The 27,730-nt window shown below is 44.4% G+C and overlaps 1 protein-coding gene across 2 annotated transcripts in view; it reads right to left on the reverse strand.

Annotated features, from left to right (window-relative positions):
• The window catches only part of PRC1 (protein regulator of cytokinesis 1), a 317,616-nt gene that overhangs the window by 266,290 nt on the left and 23,596 nt on the right, over positions 1–27,730 (reverse strand). For both annotated transcript variants that reach the window (XM_069222650.1, XM_069222651.1), the window contains exon 2: positions 5,878–6,010. In XM_069222650.1, the coding sequence (XP_069078751.1) occupies positions 5,878–6,010 (133 nt within the window). The remainder of the gene's footprint in view (positions 1–5,877; positions 6,011–27,730) is intronic.

Consider the following 27,730-nt stretch of genomic DNA (forward strand, 5'->3'; position numbering starts at 1 on the left):
TTACTCAACTACAACAAAAAACACCTCAAGCAAGCGCTTACCTGCTTCACCCTTCTGCTACCTTCAGGATTGTCCTTCACTTCTCTAGTTATTTTCCCACTACCACCCTGACACAGTTGGCATCTGCCCTCTACCTAGTAGTAATCATGGGCCCCTGACTTGCTTTTATTGCCTGCACCTGCCCTTTCAAGATCTATGACAGATAAAAATTAATCTTTCCTTGACATTGTATGCCACCAATACAACCATGAAATACTGTAGTTCTCCAACAGATTTCCTAGTTGCTCAATACCTCCAATACATCCTAACAACTTGCTTTTCTTCTATTTCATTTTATCCCTTCATGTCATATCGGTCTCTTCCTTTTTTCCACTGACTCCATTCACTCAGTCATTCTTTTTCAGTTTCTCTACACTATTGTTAAAGTATCTATGGATTTGATCAACCCATTTGGAGTTTTTGAAAATAGGAACCGTTAACATGGGGGACTACGTGCACAGTGAAAACCAAAATAATCAAACCAGTATAAAATGGTCTATAATTTGTTGCACTATCTGCATTTTGTTTACTTTGTGTTAAAGTACAGTTTTCTGTGTGTGATAAATGTTCTATGTATGTGATTGTTATATGGACTTAAGTAAAATTCAATGGGAACCAGCACTATTATTTTTTTTTTCGAAAAAGTTTAACAAAATGCCTCATATACTCCCTATAAGAAAGAGGCAGAGCACATTATATTGAGATGTACAGTCAGAGTATGATCTCCAAAAACGGCCCAATGGTCCAACATCCGTTTCAAAAATCATCCTTTATTCACAATTAAATTGCCAAAAATGGTTTTCGTTTGTAGTGAACACGTTCTCTGGGAACTTCATCAGGGCTATGATAAAATCCATACATATATGGATTACAGACACAGTAAATCAGTGGTTCCCAACATGGGGTCCGGGGACCCCTCGGGGTCTGGAACTCGCCTCAGGGGGTCCGCAACTACTTAGAAAATCAAATATTAACAGATGAATTAAGTGTATATAAGTAAAGTGGCTAAATGTAGAGTTTACATTTTTTAAATGTGCTGTAAAATGTCAATGAATTTGAAACTCAACACAAAAATTTAATTAGTATCCACATTTTTTCACGGGAGCAGTGCAAATGCATCAAACAGAATATAGTATGGAAGATGTGTGGCTTCAATTGAATTTAGAAAAGCGCCAACCTTCCTATTAACCCCTTGGGTGCCCCGGACGAGGTGGTGTCGTCCTAGACTACCTCGTCTGGCTATGGGCCCCCAGGGGGAGCGCTAGTGCTCCGCCCGATGGCCGAGCCCCCTCCCCCCCCTCTCATCCCCACCTCCCAGGGCAGAGATGGAAGGGGAAATCGCTTCCCCTTCCACCCCCGATGACATCAGCGCCAGCGCCCGATCGAAGGAGAAACGCAAAAGCATTTCTCCTCCGATCACGTGGAGGGGGCAGAGAGGCATGAAAGGAGAGGAAAGGCTCTTCCTCTCCCTTCATGTCTCTGGGCATTTCTGCTGCCCGATCGCGATGCAGAAATGCCACTAGACAACAGGGATTTTTTTTTGTTTGTATGTGAAATAAGGGTAGCGGCCCCTTGGGCAAGGGCCGCTTCTCTGGGGGCCAAATTATTTCTAGGCCATATCTGCTCATGGGGCAGAAAACCACTAGACGCCAGGGATACTTTTTTTGTTTATCTTTTTATGTTTTGGGAGCGACCCCTTGGGCAAGGGTCGCTCCCGTGGGGGGTTATGGAACAAATTATAATTAGGCCATTTCTGCCCGGGGAAGATCGGCCTTGCCACTAGACACCAGGGATTTTTTTTTTTTTTGTACTTGCACATAAGGGGAGTGGCCCCTTGGGCAAGGGCCACTCCCCACGGGGGGCAAATTACTTTTAGGCCATTTCTGCTCCCCCCCCCACGTATTTTTGGCTCTCCCCGGTCACAAACACTTGGCCCACCCACACAAGTGAGGTACCATTTTTATCGGGAGACTTAGGGGAACGCTGGGTGGAAGGACATTTGTGGCTCCTCTCAGCTTCCAGAACTTTCTGTCACCGAAATGTGAGGAAAAAGTGTTTTTTTAGCCACACTGAGGTTTGCAAAGGGTTCTGGGTAACAGAACCTGGTGAGAGCCTCACATGTCACCCCATCTTGGATTCCCCTAGGTCTCTAGTTTTAAAAAAATGCACAGGTTTGGTAGATTTCCCTAGGTGCCGGCTGAGCTAGAGGCCAAAATCCACAGGTAGGCACTTTGCAAAAAACACCTCTGTTTTCTTTGAGAAAATGTGATGTGTCCACTTTGTGTTTTGGAGCATTTCCTGTCGCGGGCACTAGGCTTACCCACACAAGTGAGAACCGTTTTTAGCGGGAGACTTGGGGGAACATAGAATACCAAAACAAGTGTTATTGCCCCTTGTCTTTCTCTACATTTTTACCTTCCAAATGTAAGACAGTGTGTAAAAAAAGACGTCTATTTGAGAAATGCCCTGTAATTCACATGCTAGTATGGGCACCCCAGAATTCAGAGATGTGCAAATAACCACTGCTCCTCAACACCTTATCTTGTGCCCATTTAGGAAATACAAAGGTTTTCTTGATACCTATTTTTGACTCTTCATATTTCAGCAAATGAATTGCTGTATAGAAAGAAAACCCATTGCAAGGTGCAGCTCATTTATTGGCTCTGGGTACACAAGATTCTTGATGAACCTACAAGCCCTCTATATCCCCGCAACCAGAAGAGTTCTGCATACGTAACGGTATATTGCTTTAAAAAAAAAAAATCAGACATTGCAGAAAAACTGCAGTTTTTTTCACCTCAATTTCAATATTTTTTCATTTCAGTTGTTATTTTCTGTAGGAAACCCTTGTAGGATCTACACAAATGACCCCTTGCTGAATTCAGAATTTTGTCTACTTCTCAGACATGTTTAGGTTTCTGGGATCCAGCATTGGTTTCACACCTATTTCGGTCACTGACTGGGAGGCTGAAAGCACACAAAAAAAAAACAACGTAAAAATGGGTATGTCCCAGTAAAATGCCAAAATTGTGTTGAAAAATTGGGTTTTCTGATTCAATTCTGCCTGTTCCTGAAAGCTGGGAAGCTGGTGATTTTAGCACTACAAACCCATGGTTGATGCCATTTTCAGGGGGGGGGGGAAGGAGGGCTGTGGGATGGGTCCTGGATTCCAATAATCATATAGTGGGGGCCCGCAGAAGTCAAAAGGTTGGTAACCACTGCAGTAAATCATTAAAAAGGTATATTCTAATTCAAAATAAGTGCTACATTCATGAAAATGTGCAACACCCATGCGATTAACGTATGATTATAGTTTGTGTCCCTCATCGTTTCACATCCAGCCAGATGCCACACTCCACAGGAAGTAGTGACCAGGTGGGAGGTAACTTGGTAACCAACTAGCTACCAATCGCATTCTGCCCTTAATGAACTCTTCGAGCATCCTGGCACCCAGACCTCTACAGACTCTCAAGGACTGCCCTGCAAAGAGAGGCTGCACCAACGAGGACTGCACCTGCTGGCTAGCGAAAAGAGGGAGAAGTCGTCTCCTGAGCCCAGTCAAACTAAGAAAACTCCAAGTGCCAGCTGACTGGCCTCGTGTTCGCACTACAAGGACACAACAGCTGAAGAAAGCCTGCTGGGACAACTTGGTTGCCCAAAGTCTTCAAACCGCTACCACCAGCGCCCTACAAAAGCAAGGACCAAGACCCGAAGCACAGAGTTGCGCCACAGTTTACTGAGTCTGGGAGTGCTATTAAAGAGCTGTTGGACCCTCAGAAGGAGAGTTATTGATTAAGGAATAACTGGTCTGTGACCGCAAAAACGGGCAACTGGTAGTCCAGTGATGGTTGTACTACGGCCAGACTGAAGAGGACTTTGTGGGATGTCAGCCCTGCAAATACAACCCCCCTCACAATCTTCTTGGATCAAGGAATCCCTGCAGGAAAGCCTAAGAGCATTTTCATCATCCTTTGCATCAGAACAACTTCAAAGGAATCCATTATAAAGCAGGCCTGGTGCCTAGAACTGATGAAAGACTGTTCTTGAGGACCATGCTGGTCCTCCTGACTAGCGCCCTGCCGGAGTTGACCACCCAAGTATTTCTAACTGACAGCAAGGACACTTATCTAAGTTTTCCTTGAAAAAGTTTGTCTAATTTGATGCCTTTGCTACGGCTTGTTTGTGATTGAGTGAAATTGCTTATAAAATACTTATCTTCAGAACCGGTCAGTGGAGTTTTTTCGTTGCAGTGATGTGTATGTTTAAATGCTAAACACTTGTTCCTCCATGTAAGCCTTGCTACTCAGTACCACAGCTACCCAGGGTTTATCAAAGGGTTTTACAGATGAAACCTATTTGACCTACAGGGGTTGATAAGTATTACACAGTGAGGTCCCACAACCACAGCATATATAATATATAATCAATTTCCTCACATGTCAACTTGTAAAGGTCCAAATCCTCCCCTTACTAGAGATATCACATAGGTGTGCTCTCCACTTTCAGATATCTTGTCAATGTCCTACTTTAGCCACGACCTACTTACACAATCCCTAACATCTAAATGACACTGTACCTTCCTACTTGTGCTTTTGGCTCCTCAACATTTCCATCCATCCACAACCTCTCACCTCATTTTATGCCCTTTCAATTTCTAACCATGCTGAAAAGAACACTCAACTCTAAAGCAGAGTATTTAGTTTCTTGCCAGCCTTCGAGAAAGACACATGCTAAACTAGGGACCAATAGGTCTCCAAGTAAATCCCCAATTGAATCGTATGAACTCTGGCTACCAACTAACGACTTACTTCACTGACCCAGAGACTCTGTATAAAGTTGACTTCAGTTACAGTCATTACAGTCTTCTACACCCCATTTCCTTACTCAAATATAACCTGGCCAGATTAACCACTGCAATGTTATTATGTATTGTACAGATAAGTAATGCATTGCCTTGGTCCAGAGGCCAAACCTTGCAAGTAAGCAGATGGGAAAGGGAAACAGTCTGAACAACTAGGTCCTAAACTACCTGCCTAAACTACTACTCCTAAACAACTGAAAAGTCTATACAACGAAGTATTGAACAACTACTGTCTAAACAACGATTTTGCCTGAATAACGATTGCCTGAACAACTAATTATAAGGTAAGATATATGTATTTTTTTAATGGTTTATTAGTTGTTTGGAATATATATCACAATTCTAAACTAATAAACCTTTAGAATTGATATATACATGTTTAGAACCGATATATATTATATACAAAAAAAAATTAAACTAATAAAAAAATCTTTAAAAAATAAAAATAAATAAATAAATTAAAAAAACTTACCTTAAAATTCGTTGTTCAGACAATTGTTATTCAGGCAAAATCGCTGTTTAGACAGTAGTAGTTCAGTACTTCGTTTTGGAGACTTTTTAGTTGTTTAGCAGTAGGGGTTTAGGCAAGTAGTTGTATAGGACCTAGTTGTTCCATCACATATTCAATAGGAAAAGATGGCAAACAATATATTTGCGTGGCTTCCTACACACTACTCTCAAAAGTACATTCACACCACTTTAACTTACTAGAAGGGACATGTGGACCGTTGGATGGTGCTTACACCACAATTTTATATTACAAAGTTATTTATACCAGGCACCAAACCACAAAAGCCTCCAGAACATTAAGAAAACTGTAGCAAAGAAGTAAACCATCCTATTTTACTTTGCTCCTCCACTTTTGGGTTTTTACAGCACACGTCTATTTACTTAAAATAAAAAAAGAATAAAATAAATATAAACACACACACACACACACACACACACACACTAGGAATAAAATTAGAGCTACTCACTTTAATGTGCGTCCTCACAACATCGGTTCTTTGCAAACGTTGATCTTCTGGTATGCCAATTTCCTCCCATATGTTTCGCAGCCGGTTCAGTGCCCTATTCAAACACTGTACACTTTCTTCAGCTAATACTTCACTGAAGGAAAATAAATAAAGGAAAATAAATAAAGTAAAATCAAACTCCTGTATCATGTAACTAGCACTGGCAAAGCCAACAGGTAGTGTCTCTTTCGTGCCTATGCAACCTATTGGCTTTTTGTGTGTGTGTGTGTGTGTGTGTGTGTGTTGGGGGGGGGGGGGGGGGGGGGGAGGAGGGGGGCAGAAAAAAAGAAAGGGCCATATGTACAAACACTTTTTCCCATAGACACAGAATGGGTAAAAAACCTTTAGGGCTACATCTGGCCCAAATCTCAATGTGTGGCCCTACATGCGTGATCATGCATTTATATGTATAAGGAGACCCAGAGCGACTACAATTATTCTAGCATGAGCTACCATACATGTGTGTGCATATGGCATGGCACTGCCATCATTGTTTATTTTTTACTTACAGTCCAAGATATCAGACAGCAGTTTTGGTGCGGTATATAAAAATAATTTAAACACTCTTTGTAAAGGTAGCACCCCTTTCCTAGAGCAAGTTATAACTGCCAGGCCTCGTTAGTGTTAAAAATATGTTAACCAAAAAACTGCAACAGGAGATGCAGCGGAAAAATGGAGGAGCAGGAGGGAGAAGAACATGCAGAGGGCAGCTACACAGACTGAGGACATGTGGAAAAGCAGCAGAAGAAGTTGACATGGGGTGAGGGAAAAAAAGAAAGTCTAGGTAGGGTAAGCTGCGGAAAAGCTTGGGACCAGAGACTGGTGTAACATGGAGCAAGCGACCTGGGTACTTGAGGAGTAAGCAATACACAAGGGAAAGAGAGCTAGCAAACACTTCAAATGAGCACTCAAAGGATAAGAAATAAGCACCTGCAATGCAATGGGTCTCGCGTTTACTGGAGTTAGAGCTACTGGCGTTGTAAAGTCATAACTGGACTTTTGTTGTCACAAATTAGTCAACCCTGCCTCATAATTTGGTATTTTCCTGCCACATAATTCCAGTGGCCGTTCGTATAAATAAAGCACTTTCATTTACCTTCTCTCTCTTTCTGCAGCCAAAATTGAAAGTGTTGTCATTTAGCATCCTAATTTAAATCTGCCATGCTAATACCATTAGAATACCACTTTCACCACCCCACCATCAGACTTGCTGGCTGGCTAACAATTCCCAAAACCAGACAGCCAAGGAGGAGTAACAAGAGAAAAACTAGAAGGGTCACCAACACAAAGTGTATTCAAACAGTCATAGTGTAATACGGATGTTAAATTGGCCTGAATAGTGGCCATAATTGCAATAAGGAGAGAATAATTAAACATATACAATTATCTTATGAACCCAATAAAAACCTTTATCAGAAATAAACATTTGGCATTAGACTAATGCTCACAACAGCCCCTAGATGACACCATAATGAAAATAGCATTTGGATGTGCCTTACACATTTTCAGACCTAGGCCAACTGCAATACTAAGGCCCCTAGAACACAAACTATTACAAGCTGTAAAACAAATGTTCCCAGCCATAAGAGAGCTTAAAAGGAAACTGCATGGTGGGAGGGGTTATATTGGTGTCGCCAATAACCTGGTGTGGGTACCCATAGATGACCTAAACAGAAAATGTGCCATGCTGAACATTTTGGTGTGGTTCCATTGTCCTAGGATCACCAGAGGCTAAGTTTTGGGCAAACATTTAAAAAAAAGAATGCTTGCGAAGCATTATAGGTCGTGTTTTCCCAAGTGCATTTAATATCATAGTATCGCTGTGCTGGGAGAGCAGCAGTGTGGATTTCTATGTTTTTAACACATTTATCAATTATAAGCGTTTTTGGGAAAGCTATGGAACGTGAAGAGGAGAGCCAAAAGAAATTACTCTGATTAGGTACCAGTGTGAACAATGTGACCAGCACTCAAATATCATCAGTGAAGTTTGTCTGTTGGCGCTGTAAGGGCCATGGCTGCCATGGAGCACGAAGGGAAGAGACTAAAGAATAAAATAGTTCACCCACGAAATATACTGGCATTTGTGCAATTATCCATGTAACAGGGTCAGTCTGCAAGGCAGTAATAAAACCACCCCAAGGTGGGACAAACAAAGCAATTACCCATGACATCAAGAGATTTTGGAAAGACAAGCCCACAAACGAGAGAAAGTGCTGGGCGTGAGGTGGGCGTGGTTGAAAGCCCACAATGTGTACAACAGGTCAAAGCGATTGCGCCCTTGACCTAAAAAGTAGTTCTCCCAAATGTGAGGAGTGGAATGATACAAGTCATCTAATTAAAAGGATGGTACAAAAGCTGTGCTGCAGAGGAGGGACAAACATGATGAGGAAGAGAATCCACTGAACAAGCAAGCAAACGAGGGTGACAACCAAGTCAACCTATGGTAAGTCGTGGGCTGACAAAAAGCCCACTGAAAGAATTGGTACTGGCCACAATCTGTCTGTCTTCGACCACAGACAACTAAAAGCTGGCTGCAGGAATTATCTAAAAAGCACACTAGTGTGCCATGCTGTAAAAGCACTGTTTTGGAAACAAATAAGAAAGAATATGGCTATACAGTATTCTGGCATGTACTATTCCTAACAAGCATACAATTTGAAAACAGTTTGTTTTAATCATTGTTTTGTTCCTCCCTGACTAGGCAGATTAAGCAAATATTTAAAATAAATGTCTTTGAAAATGATGAAATGTAATTTTCAAGATAGGGCTCATCAACTTTCACAATTTACACATTGTACTCACAGTGCCCATAACAGTAAGGGTCCTCAATCTAAACATACCGCGTGGACATACTGAAAGTTTTATGGTTTTGTAAATCTGAAACAGTTTGCCTAAGATAAAGGATTTTTGCATTCACCGTTTTCAGAGAGGATGCAATCTTTTAAAGTAGATCCAGTTGTGGATTTCAATCAGGTTTACATCACTAAAATAAAGAATAAACAAGTTCTATCTGTATGTAGCATCCAGCAGTCACATGAATCACATTGTTGCACATCCTTAGTTTGATAGGCATTTTAGACAGAGGCCAGTACATCAATAGCAATTATTTCTTTTAATAGTGTAAGTGTCAAAGGAGAATTTATATTTTTTTCTTCAGTTTTTGTCCTTTATTTGATACAAGCATGTATAAAGACATAAAATTCTTGCAGCCTTACACATCCTTCACATTACCTCCTTGGTTTAACTATTAGTAGTTCTAATTTATTCTAATTAGTAAACACACACGTCTTAATTTTGGGAAAGAAATGTGTAGTTCCTTCAAGGTCTTCCAGCATCTTTTCCAGGTGAAACTGCTGGATTAAAGAGAGGATTAACTTGCTGTGGTGGACAGCGCCACATTGACATGGTTCACCAGCTCTGTTAATTGAAAGGGTGATTATCCTCAGGCGAATAAAGTTATCCTTCGGCTGCAGAATTTTCCACATAATTATGGATTTGTCTTACTACATTATTTTTGTTACAAATATCAAATTATGTTATCTCTAACTCAAACTAATCAAGTGGCAAGCTCCAACTGGTCACTTTGCAATTGCCAGATGCCGTATTTAGTCAGGGGACTAGGGAGTGTTAACATGTAAAAATATAAAAAGAGTGAAGTAATAATGACAATGTGCGGCATAATTTGCCTTTTCTTCTCACATAATTCAGTACTAAATACTGCAAAGTTTCATCCCCCTAGTTAACTAATTCCAGTGGGCCAGATTATAGTGTATGTGTTTCTCACAATTCATGAAGTAATACATTGTGTATATATTTAATATTTTCTTGATAGAATAATTATGCAGGAGTAAGACAAAGTAAAGAAGAAAAAAAAGGAGACATTGTTTAAGTGACATAGTTAACTGCAGTATTGACTTACTAAAGTGAATTTATCCAAGTGATTTTTGCATGTATACCCAAAAAGAGTAGCCGAGTGCTTGAGGGAGACAGAAAACAGATTTTAAAATTAAGCCAAAATCAGAGTAGAAGGCTATGAAGTTTGATCGAATTTGAAATTATCTCAACTTATCTAGCTGTTTAGATTGAAAGGCACTTTTTTAAAACTTGTCTTCTTTATATCTGACTGCATATTTTCCAAACCTTACAAGTGGCATTTACTTGGGGTATTTTTGAGATCATCCTTTGACAACTACCACTACAAGTAAACCAAAATGCTTTATGTGTTGAGGTGATCTTCTGATTTTTTATACCAAGACTCAATATCAATAAAATTAAACCACTTGGGTAGCATCTGGAAAACCAACTAAACACCACTCGAGGACAATACGCAAGCGGTAATATCAGATGCTTAAGTCACTGCCCAGTAAGAACTTGGAAGGAACCACCACACAAAACACCAGAAATACGAAAACCACATAACTATTACAACACAAGGCAATGGCAGCAGTCTACAGAACCACAATTCAAGTCCTGGTTCGATCACACCTCAATGGTAGCAATGCAGTAAACATCATCATATAAGATTTGATTGTTACCCAACTGAAAAGCAACATGCATGCCTCACAGTAATTAAGAAATATAGCATCTCTCAGTCTTGACAGTTGTTTATTAGCTGTTCCCTTAAGATTGTCCTGTCATTAAGAGACAATACATTTCCTTTACAGGTCTGCCCAGCTTCACTATGCTAAAGATGCAAGGAGAAAGACCTAAAAAATGCTCAAATACTAGGATACTGTAAAAGTATCCTGTGGAAAAAAAAATGGCAGACTGAGGAAGTTCAGCAAGGGCAACTGGCTAATTTACTCAGACACCTTCACTGTACCTCAGCCCACCAAATTATATAAGCATTGGCAAAGCCAATAGGTCTCAGCAATGGCTGAGCTCCAAGCTTTTGCCGTTGTCAATGTGAATGCTTTTTAGCCGTATGCTTAGGAGGATGCAGATGTGTGCCTGTGTTCGTGTGTGTTATTACTTTTGAGAGGGGTGCCTGTGGCTGGGCGTCGTGTGCATGTATGTTTACACTCTCACATGGTTGTGCGATATCAGTGCCAGTGCACAAATGGGTGGCATCAGGCTGCCTGTACATGTGTGTTTTGCGTGCATTTACACAGGCTCGTATGATGTGCCCCAAGTGTGTATTTATTGCAGGAATGGTGAAGTAAATGTGCAAGCCAGAAATGAAGTCACCAAGAGTCCCACAAGAAGTCGATCAATGCGACAAACAGTGCACAGTCCCAATTTGTCTGCAGCATTATTTTACAAATCACAGCCCACACACAGCAGCTGGCATTCCTGAGCTCTCTGGTTATGGCAGATGTGATTATGTGCAGCTTATGCTTTCAACACATATGACCACGGAATCAGTTGGCCAATTTAAAAACAAAGATGCATGTCTCCAGGAATGCTAGCCAACTGTCATGTTTCCGGCTTGATGATGGCCGATGAAAGGCGCCTACCCCTATAAACAAGCACCAACGATGAGGAGCGATGTTAGCAACACAGTGAAATTACACTGAATAGACGCAAACCTGTACACATTTATTTCACAAAATCTTACGTGTTGTCAAAATAAGTTGTAGGTTGGTATATTGTTAGGCAAAAAAGCATTTGCCACTGAGAACAGTGCAAGTAAAAACAGGAGCGCTCATGAAAAGGGCACTTCAAGAAATAAAGTAGTCCCGAAAAATGCTGTAAATGGCCACTGTGTATGTTTAGGACTAATTGGTACATGCTCTCAGGGAGGGCTAAAACACAGAAAGAGGCATGACGCATGCACGTCCTCGACGAATGGGGAGAGTGAATAATGGAGCAACGATGGACACATTAAATCGGAAGCCTACGAGCGGGCTGAAGCCCACAAAGTATATACATCATGTCTGACTGCCAAGCTTGTGGTCACTTCTTAAAGCATTGTCACGAACTGTTGTCAAGGCGGTCCCCGTCAATGCTTTCTACAATTTGGTGTAGGGCTCCATCAACATGATGAGTTATGTACCAAACTGTTTTGGTTTTTTCCCAAAAGAAAATCCTGAAGCAATGTTTTCTTTTTTTGGAGGGGGGGGGGGGGGCGGAGAAAGAGAGATAGCACGCCCTCACCATGTGAGTCACTCTGTTTTTCACTGTCCTTTACCGCCAAGGTTTACATGGCGGGGACGGGCAATAAAGAAAAGGCTCCATGTCGGCTCATCCTAATTGGGAAGACGGACATAGAGTCAATTGTTCATTGCCCCTAAAGCCATCAGGCAGTAGGAGCAGGTTGGCCACAGAAGAGATGGAGTAGTCTCCGCTGGGGTCAAACTATGGTCTGCCTGCTTTTAAATTTGGAAAGCGGGCCATTATGTTGGTGGTAAGAACACTCTGTTACAACAGAGTATGCTTACTGAAAACATTAAAATCAGGCTCCTATTGTCCACTGTGTGCTTTTTGATACATTAAGTGTTCACCTGCCAACAAATATACAATGGCCCAATGAAATGATGCTGACAGAATCTCACGCAGCACTAACTTATAGACAGAAAGGCCATGTCTCTGCAGGGCGGTGGAGTTTCCCTTTTATGAGTCCTGGATTATGTTGCCTATGTTCTGATGTATAAATGACCCCTGGTGATGTAACAAGAGCGTTACTGCTTATACTACCCATAAGAAACATTTGCTCTTCCAGCAATAATAGACTGTTGACTTGTGCGGCATTCTAAATGGTCATCTACGTGTACATTTTGGCTTTTGCTGAACTGGATACAGAACAAAGACAACAAATGTACCTACCTGGCCACCAAAAACTACATTGGTCTTAGGGTTAACACAACACAGTAAGACTACAAGTGAAGAAACGAAGGGAAAAAACAAAGCAACTCTTTACATACCTAGAAAGAAAAGCAACATATTATTACAGTTTCATACGTTATGTACATTGTCCAATGGGTGTAAAAAACTTTTTTACAGATCACATATCTTCCACACCAGGCTGTCACGTTCACTCCTAAATTTCTTAAAAGAAACTCAAGACATCTCTTCATTTTAACCATCTTCAGTGGGTTTCATCTTCCCTCTGATCACCATTCTTAACTTAGATGAGAATCAGCCTCCCTCAATCAAAGCGTATGTTCTCATTATCTAATATTCTTTCACTCGTATGGCATTGAAGCCTTGGGAACAGACAATCAAGGTGGTGTTGCGCAGACCCCTTTTCTCCAGGCAGTGCTGATCCGGCTACGGTCCTTCACAGACAGTGACAAAACACAAACAGCATGGTGGAAAGAGGATGGGTGTGAAATACTGGGTGATCTACACCCTGAAGATCAATGCATTATCCTCCAGGAAGCTCTGGAATGGTTTGCAATAGGCCCAGGGCAATTACTACAATTTGCCAAATTAACAAGACCGGCAAGGGAAATCTGGACGGACTTTCTGGTTACACTGCAGGGGTCACATATGCTAGAGACAGTTTTAGAGATGGGCTCTCTTCAGCATCTGGTATACCGGCTGTACATGATACCTTAACAGGACAGGCAAAGAGACCTCTCAGCAAGGAGCAAATGGGAAGATGATACACCGGGGCCCCATGACTGACATGGAATGGGAGAGAGTGTGCGCTCTAGTCAAGGGAGATTAAAGTCATGACCACTTTAAGCCCGCATTGTTAAATGTCCTACACAGAGCTTATCTCTCGCCAGCGAGAGAGAAGAGGATATATCCTAACAGGTTGGACAGATGTCTTGGGTGTGGCACATGTGGAGCAGATTTCCTACATATGGTCTGGCATTGCCCACATTTAAGTACATACATAATTCCTCATGCCCCCAGAAAGAAATCTTTCAAATTTTTAAAGAACTTACTACACCTCCCATATCTGCCCCCATGACTGAAGCTTCTGTTACCCACAGTAATCTACTGGCATCATATTTTCAGGATAAAATCACCAGTATATACTCTGGGTTCCCCACCTCATTGAATCTGCTCCCTATTTGCCAGGCCTTCGATTTTTTCTCTGAAGGAGTCTTATTAACAACTTTCACCCCTCTCACGGATGTGATAACTGACAACCTTTTGTCCAGAATTAAATCCGGTTCTCCCTTGGACCCTGCCCCTCCTTCTGTTCTTTTACGGGTATCGGATACTATTGTTAATCCGCTTACTAAAATTCTGAACTATACTCTATCTTCTGGCTCCCTTCCTCAGTCTTTTAAACATGCTGTTATTAAGCCTCTTCTGAAGAAACCCAAACTTGACCCTACCCTACCAGAAAAGTACAGACCTATTGCCCTCCTTCCTATTGCCGCCAAGATCCTGGAGAAGCATGTCAATTCTGAACTAACCAGCTATCTTGAGAACCATGAGCTCCTACATCCCACCCAAATGGGCTTCAGAGCCTTGCATAGCACCAAGTCAGCCCTTCTTACTGTAACCGAGTCAGCCCTTCTTACTGTAACCGAGTCAGCTCTTAGATCAAGGGACTCATGTGCCTATTATCTTGCTTGATCTGAGCGCAGCCTTCGACACAGTCGATCACGATCTCCTCTGCTGCAGACTTTCAGAAATAGGGGTAGGAGGATCTTCTCTGTCCTGGCTCTCTTCCTTTCTCAAAGGTAGATCCTTTCAAGTTCTGGACCGCACTTTTTTCTCTGATATTTTCCCATTGACCTGTGGAGTCCCCCAGGGCTCCTCTCTTAGTCCCACTCTTTTTAATGTTTATCTGTTGCCGTTAGCCAAAGTGATTGCTCCTCACCAATTGGTGGTATCCCTCTGGAGGCTCGTCTGTGGATAACCTCTCCCGCTGCATGAGGGACATCAGTAATTGGATGATCGAATCCAAACTTAAATTTAACGACGGGAAGACGGAAGTTTTGGTTCTAGGCAATGGTTCCCCTGCCTTCCCTCTTCCATCATTCTCAGATACTTTTAATAATGCTCCCCCTCCCAAAACACAAGTTAAGAGTCTGGGCGTGTGGCTCGATCCTCGGCTTACCATGGATTCTCAAGCAAATAAAGTTTCCTCCACTTGTTTCAGTCTCCTACGTGCGTTTACGAGGATTCTCACCCTTCTCCCTCCTACCGCCAGAAGAATTCTTATCCAAGCTTTAATTCTTTCCCGGCTTGACTACGGAAACTTCTGGTTCCTTAGCTCTCCGCTTTACATAATAAAGAAGTTGAAGAGAGTGCAAAATGCAGCAGCCAGGCTTCTTATTCAATTATCAAAATATTCTTCTGCAAAATCAGCTATTTCTACTCTCCACTGGCTCCCCATCAAGGAGCGGATTCACTTTAAATCACTTTCTATTGTTCACCGGGCCCTACATGGTAGGGGTCCAATCTTCTTAAGAAAACGGATTTTCTTATATACTCCATCTAGGAATCTACGGTCTTCCTCTCTTAGGTATGTCCACATTTCTCAGTCTAAGAGAGCCTGGGGTAGCAACTCCTTCTCTAGTAAAGCTGCCCGTCTTTGGAATGCCCTTCCCTCGGAGCTCCGCCATGAATCCTCAGAGCGACTCTTCAGGAAAAAAACTTAAAACTATTCTTTTCCGTAACTAACTCTTGTCCTCCTACCTGTACGTGATTTCTGCTGCTGTTAGCGCTGGGATGCCCTTGGGTAACTATGCGCTCTATAAATCCAAAAAACTAAACAAAACTAAACTACTGGGGAGTCGTGGTATAATCACACTCCAGAGGTCCATTCATATGACATTGGAGTATAGCATGAGGCAGTACCTATTACATCTTCTGGCATATCCCCAATAGAGGTGTATGCAGTATACAATGACTGCACTGGTGTTGGTCCTTGTAAAACACAGGATGGAATAAGATTGTTATGTCTCGTGGCCCCCATTCTCTAGGAGGCAAGGATACATGACAGGGTGGAGAAAGATTGCCAGGTGTGGGCTGGGATGCTAGAAAAGATAATGCAGACTGAGGAGAACAGGGACATATAGAACACACACACAGACCACAAATGGCACATTGCCCGCAAGCAAAGAGTAGAGTGCTCAATATAATGTTGGGACAAGTGGCGTGTTGTTCCCTTGATGTTCCTGCTCATGTATTGTCCTACAAGAAATATTTTTATCTAGCAATCTGCTTCAACATGGTTCTGCCTGCTCATTCGTTGTAAATATTAAAAATTATGGAGATGTTTAAAATACTCTTTTTCCTGAGCATGCTGCACACTGTTTTGTTGCTCTATAGGCATGTTTGTGCTCCATAAATACTAATGTATTCCTCAAAATAATGTTAACTTGAGTAGCCCCTTTAATCTTGTGTGCAGTGAAGCTGCAGTGAGGGGAACGCTTGAAAATCTACAGGAAATGAAGGTGCAAAACTATTAACCGGGTTCAGCTGCATTTCTTCAGATTCCCAACTTGAACTTTTGTCTCAGGCACAAGCGGCAAGCTGAAAATATTTAGAGCTTTTTCTCTTGCCAGTCTTGTATGGCTCTGCTCAGCATCGACAACGCCATTACTTGAGCAAACCAGGAATGTTCTGTTGACCACCATATGAACAGGTGATGTTAGTTCTCTTTTCCATGTCTTTTCCAATGGACGCAGAATGCAGGTAAATTAGACCTGCAGGAATTTCCATAAGAGAGATCTTAAGTCACAAAGAACCTCAGACTATTGAATCGACCACAATCCGTCCACCAGCCCACACTCCAACAACCACCTCAAGTGCATCCTCATCACCGCTCGCTCCGTCCACAAGCACGCCATTGAACTATGGGACCTCTTGGACTCAACTGCACCAGACCTCACCATCACTGAGACCTGGATGAACATCTCATCGGCCCCTGACATCGCCCTAGCCATCCCTGACGGCTACAAGATCGCCAGGAAAGACCGCACCAACCAAATCGGAGGAGGAATCGCCATCATCCACAAGAGCTCCATCAACATCACTACCTCCACCGAAGACACCCTCCTCACCGCCGAACACATGCACTTCCAGATCCACACCGACCCCAGGACCACCCTCAGAGGAACTCTTGTCTACAGGTCCCCTGGCCCACGCACCCAATTCAGCGAATCAATCACAGACTTCATCTCCCCGCACGCCCTAACCTCGCCAGACTACATCCTCCTCTGCGACCTGAACTTCCACCTGGAGAAGAACGACACCAACACCACCACCCTGATCGACAACCTCGGACTCAAGCAACTGGTGAACACCCCCATCCACATCGCTGGACACACGTTCGGCCCCATCTTCTCCGCCAGCGACCACGTATCCTTCAGCCACTCCTCCGAGATACACTGGACCGACCACAGATGTGTCCACTTCACCTTCAGACGCAAGACCCACCACCTTCGCACACAACCTATCACCCGCAGACCCTGGAACAAAATCTCCACAGAACAGCTACTCTCTACCCTCAATCACAATCAACCTGCCATCACCTCCGACGCCAACAACGCAGCCCTCTGCCTCACACGGTGGATCACCAACTGCGCCGACAACCTTGCCCCCCTCAGAAGCCACCCAAGACAGACCAACATACGAAAACCTCCTAGGTTCACAGACGCCCTCAGAGAATCCAAGAAAACCTGCCGTACCCTCGAAAAAACCTGGCGCAAAGAACACACCGCAGAAAATATGTCAGCCCTCAAAATCGCCACCCGCGAACACCCGCTCCACCAAAAGAGCATCCTTCAAAGAGAGACTGGACAAGAGCACCCATAACAGCAAAGAACTCTTCAACATCGTGAAAGAGCTCTCCAATCCCAACGCCAGCTCCAACTTCATCACGCCCTCTAAAGAACTATGCAACTCCCTCACTACCTTCTTCTATCGGAAGATCACCGACCTACACGACAGCTTCGGACCACAGATCCCGCCGATCACCACGGAACTCACAGCCCCAACCACCACCCTCAACGCCTGGACACCCATCAGCACCGAAGAGACTAGAACCACCATGAACACTATCCACTCCGGCGCCCCCTCAGACCCGTGCCCACATCACATCTTCAACAAAGCCGACGACATCATCGCCCCCTATCTCCAGAGCATCATCAACAGCTTGTTTACATCTGCCACCTTCCCTGAGAGCTGGAAACACGCGGAAGTCAACGCTCTCCTGAAAAATCCTACGGCAGACCCCAACAACCTGAAGAACTTCAGCCCCATCTCGCTCCTCCCCTTCCCGGCCAAGGTCATCGAGAAGGCTGTCAACAAGCAACTGACCAACTTCCTCGAAGACAACAACCTGCTCGACCCCTCCCAGTCGAGATTGAGCCAACCACAGCACGGAAACCGCCCTCATCGCAGTCACCGACGACATCCGAAACCTGCTGGACAACGGAGAAACAACCGCCCTCATCCTCCTTGACCTCTCAGCTGCCTTCAACACCGTCTGCCACCGCACCATAATAACCCGCCTACGCTCTATTGGTATACAAGGACAGGCCCTGGACTGGATCATCTCTTTCCTCTCGGACCGATCCCAAAGAGTCTACCTCCCGCCCTGCCGCTCGGAACCCACCGAGATCATCTGCGGCGTCCCACAAGGCTCCTCGCTCAGCCCTATGCTCTTCAATGTCTACATGAGCCCCCTCGCCAACATCGCTCGCAAACACAACATCAACATCATCTCCTACGCCGACGACACCCAACTGATACTCTCCCTCACCAAAGAACCAGCCACCGCCAAAGCCAACCTACAGGATGGAATGAAAGACGTCGCAGAATGGATGAAACTCAGCCGCCTGAAGCTGAACTCAGACAAGACGGAAGTCCTCATCCTCGGAAACTCCCCGTCCGCCTGGGACGACTCTTGGTGGCCCACGGCCCTGGGCACCGCACCGACTCCTTCAGACCACGCACGCAACCTCGGTTTCATCCTAGAACGCCGTCTCGTCCTCTTGCTTCCACACACTTCGCATGCTCTGAAAGATCTTCCGTTGGATCCCCGCCGACACCAGAAAAACCGTGACCCACGCCCTAGTCACAAGTCGCCTGGACTACGGAAACACCCTATACGCAGGAACCACCGCAAAACTTCAGAAACGTCTTCAGCGCATACAAAACGCTTCTGCACGCCTCATCCTCGACGCACCCCGCCACAGCCACATCTCCGCCCACATGAAACACCTGCGCTGGCTACCCATCAACAAAAGGATCACCTTCAGGCTCCTCACCCACGCACACAAAGCCCTCCACAACAAAGGCCCCGAATACCTCAACAGTTGCCTCGCCTTCTACACGCCCACCCGTCAACTTCGCTCCACCAACCTCGCCCTCGCCGCCGTCCCTCGCATCCGCCGAACCAACGCTGGAGGGAAATCCTTCTCCTACCTGGCAGCCAAAACGTGGAACTCCCTCCCTGCCCACCTCAGGACCACCCAGGACCACCTCGTCTTCAGGAAGCGCATCAAGACGTGGCTCTTCGAGCAGCAGTGACCCCCACTCCCCCCCCTCCCCACCCCCTCGCGCCTTGAGACCCACACGGGTGAGTAGCTCGCTCTATAAATACAAAGATTGATTGATTGAATCAAAAGTCACATAGAAGGTCCATGAGCAGGTGTAAAAGTGACTGATAAATGTAGACACCTGAGCAAAAATGCCACATAGCAAACAAGTAATGCAATGTAGGCATTCATGTAAGGACTCCTGCTTGCATCCAATATATAAAAGTTTCAGGTCAATTAGCATGGGCAAATGTTTCTGCTAAGATGCCAAGAAGAAAGATTGTTCTGTAAGATGTAGGATCAATCCTTCACCTAGTTTTTCAGGCTGGGTTTAATGACATGCCCAGTCCATAATTAAGGAAGCAAATCCAGATTTTGCAATAAATATGGGGAGGTACAGACTTGCCAACCATCTGGAGACTAAATGGGAACAGTATTTGGCATTCCATCGGGCCAAGGGCGATACGCATTTTCAGTGTCAATACTTTTAGATATTTTTGTAAATTGTTAGATATTTAATCACGATTTATTAATAACTTAGGGTCCGATTTAGAGTTTGGAGGATAGGGCTACTCTGCCACAAACGTGACAGATACATTGTATGCCATATTACAGTGTTGTTACACTCTATGACAATCATAAAATGGTGAAAGGGATATCCATCACGTTTGGCACACAGCAACCCATCCGCCAAATTCTAAATCAGGCCCTTAGTCTGTACCTAGTTAAAAAAATAAAAAAGTAAAAAACTGTAAAACAAGTAGCCAGATATTTAACTACAGTTGATTCTAGTACATTTTAATGTAGATAAGCATACTCATTCCTTTACTGTGCACTTAGAACAGTGCAACAATCTTTTTTTAAAGTTTAGTTTTTCTACAGCCAATCAATCATGGATCTTCCCTACCCAAGTGACTCTTTAATCTCAGCAATATAGTAGTATTAGAGTTTATCCGTGTCATTTATGAAGTTAGAATACAAAGATCTTGAGATGTACATGCAATGAGCATTTAGTGCATGAATACTCCTTTTTCACACAAATCTCAATATGGCCTTTTAAGTTTACAAATGAATTGTTTTGTAACTAGCTTCAGTAACAGTTTGCTTAGCAAAAGTAGTCACTGAATGGGTGTATCCCAGCTAAAAGGAGACATTTCACTTAACATTCATATCATCTGTGAAGTCTTCCTCAGGTCTCATCTTCCTTTGATTCAAAATGTTTGGCTCTCTAGCGTTTCCAAAACATTTGCTTTTTATCAGACATACCAACACAACCTAAAAGCACAAGGATATTCGGCTCTGGGAGATGCATAACTAAAGTAATCAAACAGTTGTAACCTGAAACCCAAGATTTGCGGTGAGAAGCTAATATCTGCTACCTTTGAAGTCCACAGAGGGACGTTTCGGGGATGACAGGTGTCCCTCTTGCTCTTCTGTCTTGCCATGGAACCCTTGCCCATTAAATTGGGACATGAGGGGTTCCATTGGAACATCCCATTAAGTGACTATATTCGTGCTTTATCACTACAGCCAGATTATGTGCTGCTTCACATCAGGGATATTCGCACACAAAATAGTAGTATTGCACACATCCCTTCATGATTTCAGCAGAGCATTGAAAATCTATACTGATTTGCTTAAATTCTGCCTGTGCCCCCTGTGGCCACACACACACCAGAAGGTCACCAACTTAGCGACAAGACACCTAACTGGGAGAGCACATCATTTTAATATTTGGTGATCAGGATTTACCTAGTAATAGACAGAACACTTAAAACGTCAGTGCCCAGTTGAGGACCCAGGTCCAGTTTTGGAAAAATCTACTCTTGGTCAGGGTTTGCGTTGTGCTTTCTAAAATGATAATGCTTCCCCGTGTCCCTGTGCTGTTTTATCAATCTCCCACTCACTATACCTCACAAGGAAACTCTTCAGGGACCTAAATGTATTGCTTGGGATCCTAATCTGGCACAACAGTTGTCACGGAGTAGAATTAGGTAAACTACATCTTCCAACAGATGGGGGCAGACTCAGATGCCCACATTTTTTACACTATTTAGCAGCTCAGCTGCAGTGGGAGAGGTGTTGGCACTCTGGGGATTCACTTGAGGATCCACTTCAACTGAAGATTTACTCAGGCTTTTCCTTCAATGTGCAAAAAAGGGAAAATGGGCAGCCTCGGCTGCAATAAGTAGTTAGGCCTGCTTTCAAAGAAGCTTACTCGTCAAACACTTTGCACCTTACACACCTGCTATTCCTCTCTAGGGCCTATCAAAATAACAGGGCAATTTCATTTAGGGCGGGCTAAGAAATCGGATTGCAGTTGGTATTACAACGCTGGGTGACCGGTTTCAAGAGGGTCGGCACTTAACATTTGCTTCCATTCTGGAGCAATTTAACATTCATAAAGGTCAATTCTTGAGTTGCCAAACATTGATTAGTATGTATAAAATCATCTGGGATATAATCACTGAAGAGCCTAAATCCCACGCCTTCATACAATCTTCACATGGAGCCGTGGCTAATAAGTAGGATCAGCAAAGCCCTGGATGACCGTACACGGGTTTCCCTACAGGGGCTGCACTGTAAGTGGTAAGCAGACAGGGAGGGTGTTACACACACACACACACACACACACACACAAAAAAAAAAAAAAGAGCGGGACAGGCCTCCTGTTTTTGTGCTCTTATTCTTTGCTGCTTTGGTTTCATCCTTTGTCACAGCAGTCCATAGAATATTGGTTTGTCTATCGTCTTTGGAGAAGGAAAAAAAAAAAAAAAAAAAAAAAAAAGGATTGAATAAAGTAGTTTGCCAGTTGATTGAACACATTCAATTGATGCTTACCAACGGAAGACATTTTGTAATTGGCCTATTCGTTTTGGGGTCAGCAAGTTATTTCTTCCATGCGTATTCAACATAATCATACTACTTTGGTGTTGTCGAACAATCCTTTCCTTAGTACATTTTTAGAGCTGAAGTTGGATAAAGTGCTCTCTCAAGGCTTTGCTTAATGCACAGCCTTATTTATGTAGGATTATAGAATGTCGCCATGTAGACAAATGTATCCACAATTAGGCTTTATTCTATGTTTGGACCGAGGCTTCGGATTATGCTTCTCCTTCTTTGCTGTTTATTAACAAATTCACAGCAGCCATTCAGATTAAAGTTAAGTTTAAACACAGTCTCAATACCAATCACCGTGAACATCATCCATAACTACGGCGATCCTTAAAACTCTTCCTCTTACTTTGCTGATGCGTTACGCAGATAAGTATTGCTCCGACGTTTTACTCATTTCCTTGTGGTAGCATAGCTTTGCGCTGCTTAGGCATTTATTGATGGGATAGCATTTGGTCCGTGGGGTGTTCAATCGCCCTGACCTGCACGGCCCGTGTGTTCTTGAGTTTGTCTGCCGTAGTGACGGCACTTCTAGCACACACGTGTCGCTTCACTCTGGCAGCGCATTTTGGCCATGCGTTGCAGCAGTTTTCATTATTTGCCACCCGGTGGGAGTGCAGTGAGGCACAGGGAAACTGACTTGGAGAGGACAATAGTCCTCTTTTTGGCTCGCTGCCCGTGTGCGCGTTTCACACAGCGGGTTTGTTACCAGATTTGAATTCTGGTCAGCGCGCCTACGCTACGAGACTCGGCAGGAAGGAGTCCGCTCCCACGCATGTTTAAGCAGTTGAGCAGAGCGTTCCCCTCACGCCCGTTCACCAGGGCAGTTACCAGGCCACAACAGGGACTTTGTTCCTGAGGGGGAATTGTGCATTAAAGTATACTAGAAGGAGGTAGAAGCAGGAGCTTCTTTTCCTACATCTCAAGCCTCATCCCCACAGCCTACCTTCTTTCTGGTGTGCCCCCCCGCCTGTTCTCGGGTACTGCCAGAGTTCTTTTGTGACACTGACAGATTTTTCACTTCTTTTTCAGTTGTTTTCCCTAAACTCGCGTCTGACTGACGCAGACATGACGGACAGTCGGAACTGCAAAGACGCCTCTCCCACCCAAAACCAGGAGGACCTCTTCCTTGTGGAGGTTATAGTCCATGCTCTAGACGCCTCTGTGACGCAATCAGTTAACAGAGCTTTAACGGCTGCCCTGCAACCAATAGCCCCACAGCTCAAAAGGTATGGCCTGACAGTCCCTCCCTTTGGACAGTCTAACTCTAGACCCATTGCATCAGAGGAGCGGTCCCCTCAAAGCCCTGATTGGCCCCACTCAAACCCCATGGCCCGGCTTTCTCAAGTTGCGCAGGCAGACCATCAGTATTCGGCACGTCCCTCCACCAGCACCCATACCCTTTCTTTTCCCACCTCCTGAGGACGCCAGTGAAGACTCACGCTCCGCTGGGTTCGATTCAGACAATGACGCACATCCTCACAAACGCTATCGCCATTCTTCTGACAAACAGGTTCTTCCACCTCGGATTCTGTAGACCTTACGTCAGCCCTTACCTTTGATCCCAATGCCATTGTATGGTTATGGGGGGACCTGTCTATTGTGGCTAGAGCGCCAGTATCATCTCTGATGGCGGTCAGAAGAAGGGGCTTTTGAGTCGTAAGGGGTAGCAGGGCTTCATAACTAGCTCATGTCCCTTAGGAAGGTGCCTGGCAACTTTCAATGTTGTACTGACTGCGTCACTATCGCTAAAGTTTGTTCAACATTACTGTGTTGGACACCTTTGCAATAAAAATGTGTAACTAGTTTGCAGTGGAAGCACAAAGAGTCAGCAAAGTGGGCAAGCAAACGGAGTTGGGACAGAACATTCACAGACACTTAAAGACTTGGAATACTATTTTTACCTGACAGCCTCTTAGCCCTTCTTTAAGCTAATTCACTTGTAACTTTCCACAGTAAATCATGATAGAAGCTAGTTGTAGCACAAGGTAGGGCCCAACAGAAGCCAGTTGGCAAGGCACACAGCCCACGGGCTGAATATCCATAACGACAACACCGCCCTGCTGGGAAGCAAGATTCAACTCCACAGCCAAGCCACAAGCTGCACCATGCACAGCTGCCACACCCCAGCACTGCCTTTGCTGCATGCTCATGCCTCCACACCAGGACACCACCTTAGATTTCACTTGTCCCTCTGCACTACTGATGATGTCAAGGAGGGGGATTTGGCCATCACAGAGAACCAGAGGCTCTTGGCAGAAGAAAAGGAGAGACAGCCCCAGGTGGTGTAATACTACAGCAGCAGCAAGCAACAGGTAGAAAACAGAGCAACAACAGCAGTAACTACAGCAACACAGCATACTCACAATATCTGAAGAGCCAAGTTACCACTGCAGCTGCAAAAGGTTGCAGAGGGTAAAGACAAAAGTTAATGTTGCAGTGTGTTGGAGCCAAAGTGTGAATGGCAGAAGAAGCATCAGAAATGAACTGCAGGAGGCCAGAGGACAGGCACAAGCATGCAAACCGCTTCCATGTTCTTGTGTCACCTTCGTACGCTCATGTTGCATCACAAGTAACTGTACTAGGAGGAGTGACTCGGCTCTCTATTAACTGGCCATCTCATCCTCTATTATTTTGCTTATTTCATATACATCTAGTGTTAGAGGTGGCTGAGGTGTCCTCTTGATTTCTTGTTGGGCAATGATGTTTCCTTCAAATTGAACTTCTGGATGACAGTTACATTCAAGTCCACGGCTGCCTGTCCATGAAGTCTGACCCACTACAACACTAGATCACCGAGAGTAGCGAGCCATGGATACAGAAGTGAGATGTCTGGTACTTCACTGACTTGGAAGAACTCTTGGCTAGAGAGGAAGGTGTCCGTAAAGTTAAATAAGCCCTAGCATTCACCTAAACTAACCTCCATCCTACTTCCTGCAAGCAGGACACCGGAGACAGCCAAGAAAGACTGCAATCAATTATGAGCTTGAGCTGCTGTCAATCAAAACTCTTCCTCATATGCTAATTAGAAAGAGGAAACAAATGATTACAAAACGAATAATGTGATGAGCATTCACCAAAGATGTCACAGTAGGACTCCCCTTTCGACAGGAGTAAAACTGGCACAAAACAAACATTTTATTTTCCTAGTAGCAAGCACAAAGGCATTCATACAATTAAAAAAATATATTAATAAACAGGTGTAGGAAGCCTTCTCTTTCTACAGTATACAATAATGAGATATACTTTGCAAAGCGGCCACATATTCCCTTATGAGTGGACAGGGGATTGCTGTAGCAATCCCAATGTGCACATTTAGGGGGTAGAGTGTGGTGAAACAGCCTTAGGCTTACCAGAGTGGAGGAGTGTTAGACATTTACCATAGGCACCTAGTCAATAAATGAGACATGACTCAAGTAAGAAAGCCACACCAATTTACAAAAACATCAAGTATTTTATTCAGTTTTGAAAAGTCGACAGTGCAATTTTCGGAAGCTGCAATGCTATCCTACGGAGGTAAAACAAATATAGCAAACGGGTACTCTACAGCTCAGTCAGCCGGGCTAAAGGTGAGTATGAGCAGGGTCTTAGGCCACACCAGCAGGTAAGTCCAGGCTGCAATGGGGCAGCCAGGTGGAGAAGTGCAGTTGAGTTTTGAGTGCCCATCTCAAATTGTGTGATCCTAAGTTAATGGGGATCAATCCTGACAAAAAGATACTGCAGGTGATGACCAGTGTGAACCACCAAGTGGGCTCACTTCTTGCAATGCTCATGGATATAGGGACACCGGTGGTCCTCTTCGTCAGTCCGGGGCGCCCGGATGAAGAGGGTTCTTGGACTGTCGGGTTCCGTCACCCGCGGCGGTAACGGTGGAGGGGGCCCACAGAAACAGTCTACAGGTTTGGACTGGGGGTCCAATCCCGCTGAAGCAACAAGTGGGCTCCGTTCTCACGAGCCTCTGGGATGTAAGGACACCTGTGGTTCTCTACTCCTGCAACCGGATGCTCTGGACCGAGAAGTGCAGTGGACCTTCAGGTTGCCGTCACTGGGGTGATAATGGTTGAGGGGGGCCAGCACAAAGAGGCTGCAGGCATTGGTGTGAAGGTCGCAGTTGGAGAACCCACAATGGACTTTATCTCTGAAGACATCGCTGGCCGTCTTCAACTTGCCTATGGGACACGGGTGCACTGGTGCGGTCCGGAGAAAGGTTTTGGCGGTCCAGAGTCCTTTTCAGTTTTTCTTGGGTGCCTGCAAGGATGCAGGAAAGCAGCTCCCCTACTCCACAGGAGTTCCTTGTGCTGGATTGAAGGCTGGCACTATTGCCGGGATTTTGGAAGATTCAGCAGCTGGAGGACAAGGTGTTTTTCTTGTCGAAGTCAGCAGGCAGGCTTGCGCAGAGTCAGCCACTGGTCTCTAGTGCTTGCCTTTTGCGTCTCTGGAGTGTCCTTCAGGTCAGTAGAATCTGATTTACTGGTGCCAGGGGCTCCCCTAAATACTAAATTTAGGGGAGTGTAGGGTGGTAGCCAATAGGTTACTTTCCCCTGGGGTCGCTACGCCCCATATATAACCACTTATTTTGGGAAGTGGGAATAACCCTGTCCAAGAGTTCCTAGTTTTGTTATCACCAAGATATCAGATTTTAAAAAGTTAATCGGGTAGCTCACCTTAGGGGTGGGACTGACCTGAGAGGTGGGCAAGTGTGGAGGGATGACCAAGTTGCGGCCTTGCAGATGTCGACCACAGGAACACCCCTAGCCAAGGCCGAAGAGGCTGACTTAGCTCTGGTGGAATGAGCTCTTATACCATCAGGGGGTTCTTTCTTTGCTAAAGAGTAACACATTTCAATGCAAAGAATGACCCACCTGGAGAGTGTTCTCTTGTGGACTGCCTTTCCTCTCCTCTTTCCCACGTACCCGATGAAGAGCTGATCCTCCAGCCTGAAATCCTTCGTTCTGTCCACATAAAAGCTTAGCGCTCTCCTCGGGTCTAAGCGGTGTAGTCTCTCTTCTTCTTTTGAAGGATGAGGCGGAGGATAAAACGAGGAAAAAGTAATCGTTTGGGCCATATGAAAGGGTGAGACAACCTTCGGTAGGAAAGCAGCCTTGGTCCTCAACACCACCTTATCCCCATAAAAAGATGTGTATGGGGGTTTAACAGATAGAGCCTGCAGCTCACTCACTCTTCTTGCGGAAGTAATTGCAACAAGGAACACAGTCTTTAGGACCAATAACCTTAAGGGGCAAGAATGCATAGGCTCAAACGGGGAACCCATAAGAAAAGTCAGAACCAGGTTTAGATCCCACTGAGGCATAATAAAAGGAGTGGGAGGAAACTTTTTAACAAGACCTTTTAAAAATCTAAGTACTATAGGGTATTTGAATAGAGAAGGCTGATCCGGAAGACATAGAAAGGCTGACCGGGCAGACAAATACCCCTTAACCGTAGCCACTGCACAACCCCTCTGTACCAGAGACAATGCAAAAGACAAGATATCTGATAAGTGAGCACGTAAGGGATCAATT

Source organism: Pleurodeles waltl, chromosome 3_1, assembly GCF_031143425.1.
Source record: "Pleurodeles waltl isolate 20211129_DDA chromosome 3_1, aPleWal1.hap1.20221129, whole genome shotgun sequence".
In the NCBI taxonomy this organism is placed as follows: domain Eukaryota; kingdom Metazoa; phylum Chordata; class Amphibia; order Caudata; family Salamandridae; genus Pleurodeles; species Pleurodeles waltl.